Source organism: Morone saxatilis, unplaced genomic scaffold, assembly GCF_004916995.1.
Source record: "Morone saxatilis isolate NCDOM2014 unplaced genomic scaffold, NCSU_SB_2.0 Contig24, whole genome shotgun sequence".
Classification (NCBI taxonomy): Eukaryota; Metazoa; Chordata; class Actinopteri; family Moronidae; genus Morone; species Morone saxatilis.
The window spans coordinates 8,721,918-8,735,484 of record NW_023339807.1 but is presented as its reverse complement, the minus strand read 5'-3'; the positions used below and the strand labels follow the sequence as shown (position 1 = coordinate 8,735,484).

The following is a 13,567-nucleotide window of genomic DNA, read 5'->3' as shown; positions in this document are numbered from 1 at the left end:
ACTCTCAAATGAATGACTGCCTTCGCTTGGCACAAAAGAAACACATCCAATTATTACAAACTATTCCTTTTGTTGCTGATGTGCTAAGTTGGTCACTTTCAAACAAACAATAAAATAAAGCCTTGGAAAGTATTTCACTGTAATTTTATTCATGTAATAAAGCACAAATAAAAATACACTAATAGAACTTTTTACTGGCAGTGCTGCATGTAGAATTTATGTATAAAGTGTAGCAATATGAGTAGCTTCCAGATCCTGTATCATGGGTCAGGTCCCTCGACTCAAGCTTTACTATTACTATTTGTTGCCTTACTTGTGGCAATTTCCATATACTAAAATTCAATCACCCAAATTCTTATTTGTTAAGAGTAAAACAATGTCAGCCGCAAAAACACTCCAGGGGAAGAACCAAGATATCAAGTCAGACATCAAATAATAACAGCAAGGGATGAGCAAATAGGTTCCGAATCACTAGACCTATTCTAAGATGCTTTATGAATGCAGGCTCTGGGTTTGTTGAGTATCTGTCATGCCTTGATCACACGTCCAATGCTATTACTCATACTTTCTAGAAATAAAAAGACAGAAATTCTCATCAGCTCAAGACTTGTAGACAAAGGACTTCAGGGCACTTCAAAAGATGCCTATGCACTGGGAATAGAAGGTTTCAGAGCGCTCTGATGTCTGCGGCAGAGATGTATTGGCACGACAGGCAGGCTGATGGCATTTGTTTTTTGGTCTAAACAAAATTTCTGATGCAAACAACAAAGAAATGTATTTTCCTTTGCTTCTTGTCTGAAAATCCAACTTCAAAATAAACATCGGTAAGAAGACATTTTACATAAATCAAACCCATGGGGCCATTTGAGCAGGGATTAAGAGGTAAAATATAACTATACTATATATCTCTTTCTATGGAAAAAAAAACTAGCAATGACTATCCTTCATCTACCTTGCTATACTGCAAAAAGACACTTGTCGATGAAACCCGCTGATCTATAATCTGTTTCACACTGATTCTTCACAGTCAAGTGTAGGTTCTAGGGAAGCGAAGGTCTATGAACTTGGGTCAGTAGCATTCCGTCTTGAAATATTAGAATAGAGATGCTGTTTTCCACCAGGAGCCTGCTAGAAGGGCCCTTGCTGTCAGGCTGTTAAATGATGCATCAACAGTGGGTGCAGCTGACTGCAACCAACCTTGGCAGAGTGTCAAGCACACACACATAAAAGGCACACAAAATTGAACATAGATATGTATACAAATAAATGCGGTTGCATGTGCACACACAAATGTGAACACCCATTGAGAGAAATACGCAATGCATACTCAATACAACATTCATAAAGATGCACATGAAAACATACCATTAGACTCACACATTAAATAGAACATTGAATAAAACAAACCTTGACAAACTGGTGGGGCTCCATCCATCTGTAGTCTCTCTCCAAGTCGACAGGTCAGAATTTCACTGCCCACCAAGGTGAAGCCTGGCAGGCATGAGTATCGAATGATGTCACCTGTGAGGTCATTTGCACCCGCAATCATACAAACACACACACAGGCCAGGAATGCACATGAAAAACATATTCATCCATTCATCCGCCCACACAACCACAAACACACACACACACACATCCCCACAGAGTTATATTAGTAAAAGCCTCCTCAGTACCAGCACTTGAAACAGTAATCAACAACACATTTTCTAATGAAGATTGACATCCCCTTAGCTAGCTAAGGGGATGTCGGAAGGCACTTCACCACATTACAGAGCCACAAATGTGCACACAAGCACACACAAAATCAAAATTATATTCGATTTCAAAGATGCAAAGTAAGACAGCCACTAGCCACATGATTCCTACTTCTGATTCCATTCTGAACACCGAGAATACAAACAACTTATATGGAGAGCTAATTAGTCCTGCCCCCAGACTAATATCTTATTGCATGAAGTATGAATAGATGAAAAATCTCAAAGGGAAGGAAGAAAATATAAGAAAGAAGAGCAGAAGCAAGAGAGAAGGAAAAAGAGACAAAGAGCACATTGCAAAACATCATTCCAGTGGCAGTGTAAAATGTACACGTTCAAATGAGTATGTACCACAGATAAAACCGTTTGTGAAATGGACAGATGGATTAATAAATTCATAAAAAGGTAAGACATACAGCAAACATAAAAAAATCCAAACAATGATTTTAATAAACAAATAAAGGATTCAACTTACTGGGGAATGATTTAATTAATTAATGGCTAAAACCATTTGATATGTCCATTCCTATTTCTTCCCTCTGTCTAGGGCTGTCTAAGAAAATTACCTTATGTCTGGTGTAAATTTATTTTATTACGTGTTGTCCCTGGCCAGTAAACAAGCAAAATAAAATAAGACAAACCTATTTCAAACTCGTCATCATCGGTTAGGATTGTGGCGTTAGCGACGGGAGGGGGTGGCTGACATGTTCTCAGCTGGTAGGCTGTTGGGGAGAAGACAAATACTGAAAACTGCAACAGTGTATGTGTACTCAAGAGAGAAAGAGAGTGTCTGTGTGTGTATATGCATTGTATATTCAGCTGCAGCACATTCTTTACTCCCATCATACTGAAACTTGATTAGATCATAAATTGCCACCTATCACTGTTCATGATCATCAAAAACCAATCACTAATTTAGTTGAGATGGGGGACATTTTATTATTAATCAGCTTCTTTTCAAAGGGGCGTTTTAGTAGTGCAGAAGAAAAATGGGCATAAGAGGGCATTCATCATTTATCATTACACAGAACTGGAAGTAATGCCATGTTTCAAAATGAGAAAGACCAAATAATCACTAAAATCAATAAAAAGGGAAAATTAAAGGCCTTCCAATATAGAAACACTGGGACAATATCCCTCTGTTCTTTTGGGATCTTCGTTACTACAGCGGGGTCCTAGCAATGTGGAGAACTGAAGATCAAACGAATAAGGGTCATTATAGCAGTGTGGAACAAGGTCTTTACTTAGCTGCTATCAAAGGGGAGGTTACCGTAATAATGCAGCTCAAAAAAGCCACTGGTGCTGAAGTCACTGTGGAATTTGATGAGGATCTGATTGGCTGTGGTGGACACGCCTTCCTGTACAGAGTTGCCACTGAACTGACCGATTTGAGGCGAGGCCTGGTCGGGTCCATCCCTAATACACAGAGGTGGGGAGGGTTCAAAGAGTGAAGGGAGTAGGAGGATAGAGAGAGAGAGAGAGATAGCGCAAATGATTTATGAATAAACACCCGTAATAACTTGCTGGGATCAAAGAGCACGTCTAGTTATCCTGAAGCAGTCTTGTGGACCCAGCAGTCATTCTGACGATCTAAGAAAAAGTTTCACATTAATCAACAGTGTCAAAAGAAGAAGTTGAGTATGTGTTAACTGATGAGGCAGTATAGTACTGAAACTTTTGCCCCTTCCAGCAATATTACATATTGATGGGGAATAAAGTTTGGGGTGACAAAAATCAATGGCAGAGAGTTTTGCAAAAAATGTGCAAAATCCACAACAGCTTTTGTGGCCTCTTTTCTTGCAAAACATTCCTTTAAATTGGAGAGTATAAATATCCTGTATGTGTAGGTGCATACTGAGGGTGTATGGTTACCACTAGGCTTCTGCCACAGTGACGCTAGAAGGATTTCAAAAAATGTATGGATGATTATCACAAAATCCTAAATCCCTTAACTGAATAACGTGACGTATAAGTAACTGTGGCCCTGGGAATCAAAATTTAATTGAATTGTAATGACCTTTTCGATTTTCACCCTTAATGGAGTGAGTTGGTTATTATCTGTGATGGGTGGATATGTCCATGGGAGCATATACCCACATCTACATTACTATAGTTATAGTACATCGCAGTTTATTTCCAATTCAATGACATGTCTATACTCAAAAATCCAACTTGATTGACACTAAATGTCACAATTGAAATGTGGCAAAGGTGTGACACTCGTAATACTTTTCCAATGATGGAAACAGGTCTACCAGCTCTTTCAGGTACTTACAAATTACAAACACAGATACAAAGATAAGAGGCTTCGGCAGCCAATGGCATGACGCCAGTGGTGGATGAGATTCATTTTGAGATGCTGACTACCCTGAATGTTGTCAGCCTGTCATGTTTGACGCATATCTTGGACAGTATCTACCTTTGGCAGTTGAGACTATATCCACAAGTGAAAGAGTTTAGAGTATCACTGGTGCTGAGGGATGGAACAATGTAGACAAATGGCATAGTACTGAAATGTACATTGAAAATGGAGCTAAGCCTGAAGGTGAAGTTCTCAATTTACAGATACAAAGAGCTGAAATAAGCTAATAAGGTTGGGGTCATAGAGTGAGAAGCCGGAAATTTGGGAGGAGGTCTGAATAGACCTGCTGCTCCACTGCTCCTCCTGAAAAGAACCAGTTAAGGTAGTTCAGACATCTAATTAGGATGCCTCTGGGCCGCCTTCCAGTGGAGCTAGATCAGGTACTTCCAACTAGGAGGAGACCCTGGGGGCAGACCCAGAACATGCTTATATATTACAACTGGGCTGGGTAGCCCTCAGGATCCCCCGGTTTGAGCTGGAAGGAATTAAGTGACCAAAACTACACAGATAGATGTAGGGTCAGCCAATATGACAATACTTATCCTGTGACATGACTGAGATTTGGCAATAGTTCTATACCATTTCTACTGAGCTTACTTTCCATCTTTTGATCTTTAGCTCTGTTGGGTGATTTAGAGCAATGTTGCAATTCAATGGGCAGGACTAATTAATGGCAATATTTGATTTCCAAGATTTTTGCATTTATATAATGGTTGAAGTGCCAGGTGTCGAATTCACTGGATTATCCAAAAACAGGCACTCCCTTCCTGGTTATTATACTATACATATGAATTGTTTCAGAAAATTTACTATATCACGATATGTATCATCATTGCAACATAAAACTACATTTACTGTGAACATTTCTTAATATCTCTGTCCCAGAAAAAATACATGGATGGGTGGATGGCTGTGGGGTGATAATAGAACTTGTCATTTGCAGTGAAGCTATTTATGGGGCATTTGCATTAGCTGCTGACTGCACAGAACACAGAAGCATCTCTGCTAATGAGAGCAGGGGAGAACCTTCAAACCCTTATAAAAATATTGCCATTATTTATATCTGAAATAAGTAACCTAATGAAGTTGGGTAACACATTTTGGGGACAAACCACAAGCTACTTTTTCAGAGGATAAAAAGAAAGATTAATGCAAGAAGACAGTACTTTTCTATTATATATAAATGCTATTTCTGTACAAGAGAAAAGTATTCATTACATTGCTCCAGGCCTATTCACCTGAATGATGTACACTAAATGCTTTTTGTATGTGTGTGTACCTTTAATATCTTATATATTAAAAAAGTCTTATTGCAGTTTCATTTCGGAGTGATCAGCAAAATGGGAGACGGCAGTCAGGCAGGGAAATGAAATGTTACCAACCGGGGACAGATTGTTTATGCGCTATTTCATTTGGAAACAGTAGTGCCAGTAGCTCCCTCCTCCCATACTATGAATGGTAGCCCCAGATGCTGGAAGGCATTTTCCTCCTCTATCACCCATGAGGACAGCTCCATGACTGCCTGAGGCTTACTATACTACAGAAAGGCTACAATAAGGTACAGGGAAAAGAAGAGAAAGAGATAGAGAGACAGCTGCTACAGCGATAACAAGTAGGTTGTAAAAAAAAAGTTTACTGCTGTACAATTATCTGTCAAAAGTTTCTACATACTAAAAAACATCCAAGGTAACTTAGAGCTGATGTTTTTATGCTTTTACACATTTTTGTCCTCTTACGTAACACTCACTGTGGAGCTGGAGTTAGACATCCACCATAAGTTTAATGAGTAGGGGAAAAGAGACTCAGGCTTTACTTCAGTTTGTTTTATTTCATACCGTACCACAGTCTATTTGGTTTTAACAAGGGTCTGTGCAGAAAATTATCAGGGAAAGAAAAATGTATCCACAAATGTCCAGACAAAGGTCAACATATTTGGATTTGGCTGTTGCATCATCTGATATGGGTGTCATATCAAAAGCTGTGAGCAAAACTGGCCTATGGCCTTAACATTTTGACAACTGTTAAACACATTGTGTGCAGCAATTTGCTTTTGTAATGAGTAGGGTAAATACTTCCCCAATACAGAATGTTATTCTGAAAATGTTATATTCTCTGCAGCTTTTCCTTTAGTAATGAAATGAAACTTCAGTTGTCGCACCTTTTGGGAGCTGCTCTATTAGCAATGCACTATATATGGTACACACTTGGTGGAAACTTTAACAAGGCTTGGGGCTCACTGCTGAGTATTATTTCTTACATCTGTGTCACTGGTTTGTAAAGCATCAATATTAATTGAGAATGAAAATAACTGCCAATAGAACTCTTTATGCAGCTTTGTATACAGAAAACAGTGTGTGTTTAACATGGGCCATAAGCTGATGATTGATGAATATCATACTGAGAAAGAAATGAGAACTTACCACACAGTGATGTAGTCATAGATTGGCTCTGTATTAATAACAGAGAAATTGATATAGATGCCATAGCCAGGAGGTACTCTAACAGTCCACATGCAGTCCTGGAAGTGTGGATACTCGGCTGGGTGTCCAGGAGAGTAAATTGTGCCATTCATGGATGTTATATTCCCACCACAGAGAGCTGGAGGGAGGGAACAAAGTCAGAGAGGCCAGATAAAAATAGAAAGCTAGTCTTTGATTTACCTCGAGTCATAAAACTTACTTTTATGGCGGTATTGCCACAAACTGTTGTTAAAACATACTATAACTGTGTGTTATTGGGTTACCACTGAGATACTGGTAGGTGGGGGGCGGGATGCACCTGTTAGATACAACCGCAGGGGATGGTTACTAGTTGCCGTGAACTTGATGACACTGAGTAGTTCAGACATTAAAACTCCCCTGTCATACCCCTTCAGAGGGAATGTGTTAAAATTTGACTTTGAACTGGGAGTCAAAGCTAAAGCACTGCCCTCAGGATCAAAAAAGGACTGCAAACTCGACAGGGACAATATGGTGTCTACGGGGAAAAACAAAACTATTTACCACTTTCTCCAACAAATACCAAACTCAGTTGAGAACTGATGAGGGGAAGGCCGTGATTTATCATACCTGAGCAACATCTGATGAGTCTCCTTGAAATTTACAACATAGACAGGCGGTATCAGCTTTGTAATAAAGACTTGCAAATGCTTTATATATCATTATAATGGGCTGCATCAGTTTATAGTTCAGTAAAGTGGTGCTATGTTGGTGGTGAAAGTGAGTCAGATGCTTTAACGTGCTAGACTTAAGGACAGGATTACAAGCAGATAAAGAACCTATATTCGTCTATTCAAAATAACTTCAATGGCATCTCCAGCTTTACTTCAGTCAGCTTGTCAGAAAGTAGCATGCATGTCTTTCTCAAGGAATTTTAAGCACACATTTATTTTGATATTTTCCCACTAAGTTTGAGGAAAAAGTAACATAAAAATATCAAAGAGTAGGCACTTAACATCTGATAAAAATATTTTTTTCATACAGTAAATGTAAGCTATTTAGAGGAAATATTTAGGTATTGGTAGAGCATTAGTAAGAGGGATTCAGTGCTACCAACTTAACAACACCTGCTGTGTTTATAAGAGGCACTAGCCAGTCACCTTCGCAGCGAGGTATGGGGTGATTCCAGTTTCTGCTGACTCCATGCAGACACGTGAGAGATGGCTCTCCAAGTAGAGTGTAACCCGGAAGGCACTCAAAGGAAATGGTCATCCCCACACTGTAGTCCTGACCGATCACTATGCCGTTGCGAAACGGTCTTGGGTCTGGACACCTCTGTAACTCATATGCTGGGGGAAAAGCAAACCCATACACAGTAGTTGAAACACAGATTCCAGGCAGAAAATGATAAAACACTACTACTATAATTGCATATAATGTCTATGATAACCTACGAGAACCAAAGTCTGGCTTGTGAGCTGCTAAGAGCAGCTAATCTTGCATCAATGGTAAACTCTAATCACCAGATTGCCTATATTATTTTATTATCTCTAATGGTTGAAAACATCCTTCCTTTCCTGGGTGTTTGAAGCCATCTGTAAATCTTGATAAACTGAAAAATGCATATTTTCTTTCTTCATGGAACACTGGACATTTTGAAAATACAAGGTTTTGTCCAAAGACTCAAATTTATTTAGTATTGTCATATTATTATTCTATTACTAAAACTTATTTTCCACATTGGCTTTAACACACAGAATGCCCCACTGACATAGCCAACACTATTGTTATTCAAGGATATGTGCTATTGAATGTCTCAGCAGAGGTCATTATTGATTTCTTTTTCTTTATTTTTTAACCTATGGCAATCTTACAACCTCAGTCGAAGTGTCTGCCTTGCAGAACTAATCTTTGTCCCTAGTCTGTGTTGAACCTGACTGATGCCCCTTTAAGTGTTCTATTAGCAAACTCTTCAATCTTCTTCCACTTCTTCAGCTGCTGCTATGATAACACCTCAATCTAACTTTACCATGAGGACCAATCTTTGCTCCTCACCCTGGTAGACAATGTGGAAGCCAGGTTTGTTCTGGGAGTAGTCGCTGTGGAAGAAGAGAGTGGTCTCGTGGGTGGTGCTGAAGAGAGAGTTTGGCACCACAGGGCCACTGAACCGATCAATCACTGTTCCCGTCTCCAGGCTCCCGCTGCGTACCTCCAGATAGTCATGAACAGGCTCGGTGGAGAAGTTTAGAAACTGCAGATGGATCCCTAAAAAGCAGTTAAAAAAATAGTTAATGTAGGAGAAAAATGAATATGAATATGAATAAAAGTGAGTGAATGTGTATGTGTATGTTCCTTTCAAGTACTGTAGTAGGACATTACTTCAAATTCCATGTTAAAAACATTAAATTATCTGGTTCTTTTTTAACACAATGAGAATAACATAGCATAACATCGAAGAGAGGAGTAAGCAGAAGAAAGCAGCAGCGAAGACATTAGAGCTAGCAGAACAAAAAAGAAAAAGAGAGGGGAGGAGGAGAAGAAGAAAGGAAAAACAGAGGGGGGGACGACAGACCGAAGCCAATAGGGAGTTGAACTCTCCAGCTGCAGTCCAGGCTGCTCTGGTAATTCCCTGGGAAGCCTGGGCTGAGGATGACGCCGCTGAAGTCTGTCATAGAGCCGCCACACTGAGCTGAGGGAGACCAACCAAGGAGAAAGAACACGTCATTTCGCCTCAGAAGGGCTCAAAGGGAAAACAATGACTACGCGGGTGAATATGGACACAGGGCAAAGTGCATTGTGTCTTTCTGTTATGTATGGGTTTCAGTACATGCATAATTTGTGTATATGTGTGCAAAAAGGAGGAAGAGTAGCAGTGCCTTATATGTATCCGTTTGCCATGTGTGCGCATTAGCATGTTTTATATGCTCATTTGTTTGTATTCTGATGCTGTGGATTATGCTACATAAGGGCATCCGTGAAAAGATAACGGACTCAAGCACATTCCTTGTTTGGTGGTGCTTTAAATTAAAATAAATGAGAGAATCAATATTCAATACAGCACCACAGTTTTGCTCAGCGGTAGAGGTGATTACTTTCTCCTCCCCCTGCAACACCCCACCTCGCTACTTTGACTGTATGTTAGAGAACACTTTAGCTTGCTGTGAAGGTTACACTCATCACCCTCTCGATGTGGCACATACCCATATACCGTCTATAAACAACCAGGCATACTGGAAGTTCAGCCACCAGTGGCATCAACGTAAACTTGGGTTATATGACTCCTCTTTTTCCGACCCTAACAGGCCTATTTATGTGGCACATGGTTGGAATCACAAGGGTTGTTGCTGCCTTGGGGGGGCTATCAACCAAAGGCAGAATTGGGCGAAAACTGTCACAGGATTAATTGTGCTGCTGGTGGGGGAAACCTGCTCAACCTGTTTGTTCATGGAATGAGAGAGAAGTGGAAAGGAGAAGCCTTTTGGGAAGGGGCACGCAACCACTTTGATGTGAGTTTATCAGAAACAATTGATTACAGGGTATCTGCTGTAAACGAGCGAGGAGTTGAGCTAACAAGCGAACACACGCGTCCAAGAGCAGGCCTGTCGACAGTAAAGCTGGGATTTATGTCTGCAGTGAACTGTGAAAACCGCAGGGACAGAACATTTACATGAAGAGCGCAGTGAGTGTGCTGTGCATCTTTGTGTGTTTATATGCACTGTAAGGGTAAGTAATGTATGTGTGTGTGAGTGTGTTTGTGTATATGTGTAATTGGGGGCAAGAGAACAGTGAAGTGTCAAAAGAGAAAGTCGAGTGCATCCCTAGTAATCTCTGGAATCTATCACTGTGGCAATCAAAATCAGACGAAGTGTTGGGGGAAACCAGAGACTCTCATCAGGGGCATCAGAAATCAAACACCACACTGAGATGGTGGTAAGTCTTATTGATTTTTAACTGAAGGGGAAAGTAGAAAATTCATAATCCCCAAGCCCCCCATGCCCACCCATCATTCCCTTCCCCGATCTTACAATGAAATTATTGCTTTCCCTAATACAATAACAACTCCTCTGTGAGGCCACTGATCTGTGGCCTCACAGAGGAGTGGCTGTGTATGAGTTAGTATTAATACGGGAGCAATATAAACCAAAGTGAGAAGAAAAGATAAACAAGGCAAAAGTCAATGAGAAAAGGTGAATGGCAAATAACAAAAGAACTGACTGTGTTTGATGCAACAAATCTTGTTTTCTTGTCTGCAGTATCACCTCATTGAAACCCTGTACGCTGGCAATGTCAGTATATAAAGTAATACATTACCTAAACACAGAGGTACCGGGTAATTCCACCTTCTGACGGGACCAGGCATGCAGGTAATATATGCATTACCCTGTTCAGGAAAACAGACAAAAATAATACATTCCACACCTCCAAAATACTGTGCAATAAAAAATGAATACGAAGGGATCAAACCGACAAGTGCCTGCAGCAGATTTTTATCTCTTTCCTGTTGGTTTTTTGGAATTAGTTAACAGTCATATTTTTGGATTTTTCAAAATCCTCTTCTCAAGGTCTTGTGTGTAAATATTTGATGGTATCAAGAGTAGGAGAGGGACCTCTTGCTGCTAGTTGGGCAGCAAGTACTACCTGGGATCTGACTAGAGAGAGATATGTTACAGCCTGAGAGAACACATAAACACAAACATCCTGCTTGCAGATTTGTTTTGTGTTAGAAACAAAAATAATCTCAAAGTGATGGATATTATAGGTTAATCCTCTGTAAAATATTCATAAAACTGTTGTTGTTGTTGTTTTAATCCACTCAAAATTTAGTCCAGTCCAGACGTTTCCTGCAACCAAGATGCTTGTAAAATGCAGACATACATTACACAGTACATTCTCCAGCCAGCACTAATGCCAAATCAGAAAACAGACATCTACCAAGGTATGGATGTACGCAGAGTTGTATTACACACATACACAAACACACAAACACCTGAACTCTAAAGACTCAGCAGTACTTGTGCTCTTGTTTCTACAATGGCCTCTAGTCTATTTTTGGTGTTCAGACACTCAGCCTGAAGATGTGTGTAAGTTACTGGTTGGTCCGGGGAGAATGGGAAAAGGAGTGAATGCCCGAGCTGAGAAAAAAAATCGGTGTGGGATTAGTGAGGCGACTGTTAATACAATCCATTGCCCGTGGCGTTGGAGGCTTCTACAGCTCAAAACAACACAGCTACAGTATCTACTCGAGGAGGATTGGTGGAAGTAAAAGCTGCTTTGTAACAGATACACATAAACACACACTTGAGCAAGAAAAGCACATGCACACACTTACAAATAAAGATGCAAGCATAAATATGGACAGTTACCCCACATTTCTTTCCTGCATTTACTCTTCCGCTCACACAAAGACAAATGTCATAGGAAAAGTACTTAGTAATGCCGTCATGACAGATTCCTCCTTTGGGGTATTCCCTTGGAAACTGTCACTCAGGGCAGGTATGATTCACATATCATAACCATAAGAAAGCTAGATCTGTGCTTTAACAGCGCTGCACGCTTTCACATACCTGTAACGAGAAGCCTTGATCGCACTGGAAGGACACCATGTCGCCCACAGTGTAGCGGTCGCCCACTTTTTGACCGTTACTGGGAGGCAGCGGCTCTGGGCACGAATCCAAACCTATTGCTTAGGACAGAGTCACAACACACAAGTGTGGACAGCGATCATTCTTCTGCATAATGTGGGTGGAATCAAATCCTGCAACTGCTCAACGCATTTGATACTGTTTCATTATTGAATATCCATTGTGTATTTAATGGCAACATTTACATTAATCACACAATACCTATGGAGAAAAGGGAATTTCAATTAAAGTAAAACCAAATTATTTTACATGTAATTACACAGTGGCCCCTCTTACTGTAATTGCATAATAACTGAGTACGTTGTTTTTTTCCTTTCCTCTCATCCCAACGTTTACAAACTGGCACAAGTCACACAGTCATTCTAGTGGTGACTGTAATCGTGAAATCCTTCTGACTGTGATCTGAAGCAATCACTGTGAAATTACAAAGCCATCCCTGAAGTATTACTTGACAGAAGCATTGAGCTTCTTCGGAACAAAGTGATTACAGTGGCACTTGCCAGGTACTGAGAGGATATAGAGTGATATTGTATTTTAATGGCTTAAAAGCAAAGGTGATCCCAGCTTTGGGCTATATTAACGTACAGTAGGGTATTTGAGGTTAATTTAAAGTTCCAGTGTGTAACATTCTGATAATAAGAATCGAATGTTTTTGCTACCTTAGAATGAGCCGTTCTTATCTACGGCTGGAGTATGCCATGTTGAGCTGCCACATTTCTACAGTAGACCAAATTGGACAAACCAAACATAGGGCTGTTTGCAGTCTATTAAGTTTTTCCAACTGATTCATCTGTCAATAGGTAGTTTGAATGCTTATTTGAATGCATAGAACTATTGAAATTTGGTGTTGTGCTGCTGCACTGTGGTAATACATATGAAATGAAAGAAAGGTAACCTTTGTTATTACTCTGAAAAGTCAAAATACATCCATACAGATTTTTTCTTCTTAACGCATAATTCGTGAGCAGGCTATAGGGTGAGGTAGTGGGAGGGAGGATGTACAAACACTCGCACCAAGTCTTCTAAAAGTGTTAACGGTTCCCAACAAGTACGTGGGTGGATGAATGTAAACATGGCAGCAGAAATGGCCACAAAAAATTCAAAACAATTTATAGAAAACTCTAGAAAGGCAGGAGTGGCCACTCCACTCAGCATCTATTGAAAGTCAGAGAGGACATTTTAGTGGGACGAGATGTAACTTAAGAGGCGCAGAGCAGGAAGCGATATAAGAGCATGCCACAGATACAACAACTGAATAAGAGCTACTGTTCAAGAGGAGTGGGTGGATTCTTTAAAGCTGTGGGGTTTTGTCAAATGTGGGTTTAAATAATAATAATAATAATAATAATAATAATAATAAGTATTACT

At 40.0% G+C, this 13,567-nt stretch overlaps 1 protein-coding gene across 1 annotated transcript in view; it reads right to left on the bottom strand.

Moving 5' to 3' along the window:
* Positions 1–13,567, bottom strand: part of LOC118336585 (CUB and sushi domain-containing protein 3-like) — a 219,214-nt gene that overhangs the window by 61,474 nt on the left and 144,173 nt on the right. The window contains exons 38-46 of the mRNA XM_035673258.1: positions 12,122–12,240; positions 10,869–10,938; positions 9,130–9,246; positions 8,613–8,822; positions 7,718–7,906; positions 6,540–6,717; positions 3,028–3,173; positions 2,399–2,479; positions 1,408–1,521 (exon numbers count right to left, since the gene is read on the bottom strand). Of these exons, the coding sequence (XP_035529151.1) occupies positions 1,408–1,521; positions 2,399–2,479; positions 3,028–3,173; positions 6,540–6,717; positions 7,718–7,906; positions 8,613–8,822; positions 9,130–9,246; positions 10,869–10,938; positions 12,122–12,240 (1,224 nt within the window). The remainder of the gene's footprint in view (positions 1–1,407; positions 1,522–2,398; positions 2,480–3,027; positions 3,174–6,539; positions 6,718–7,717; positions 7,907–8,612; positions 8,823–9,129; positions 9,247–10,868; positions 10,939–12,121; positions 12,241–13,567) is intronic.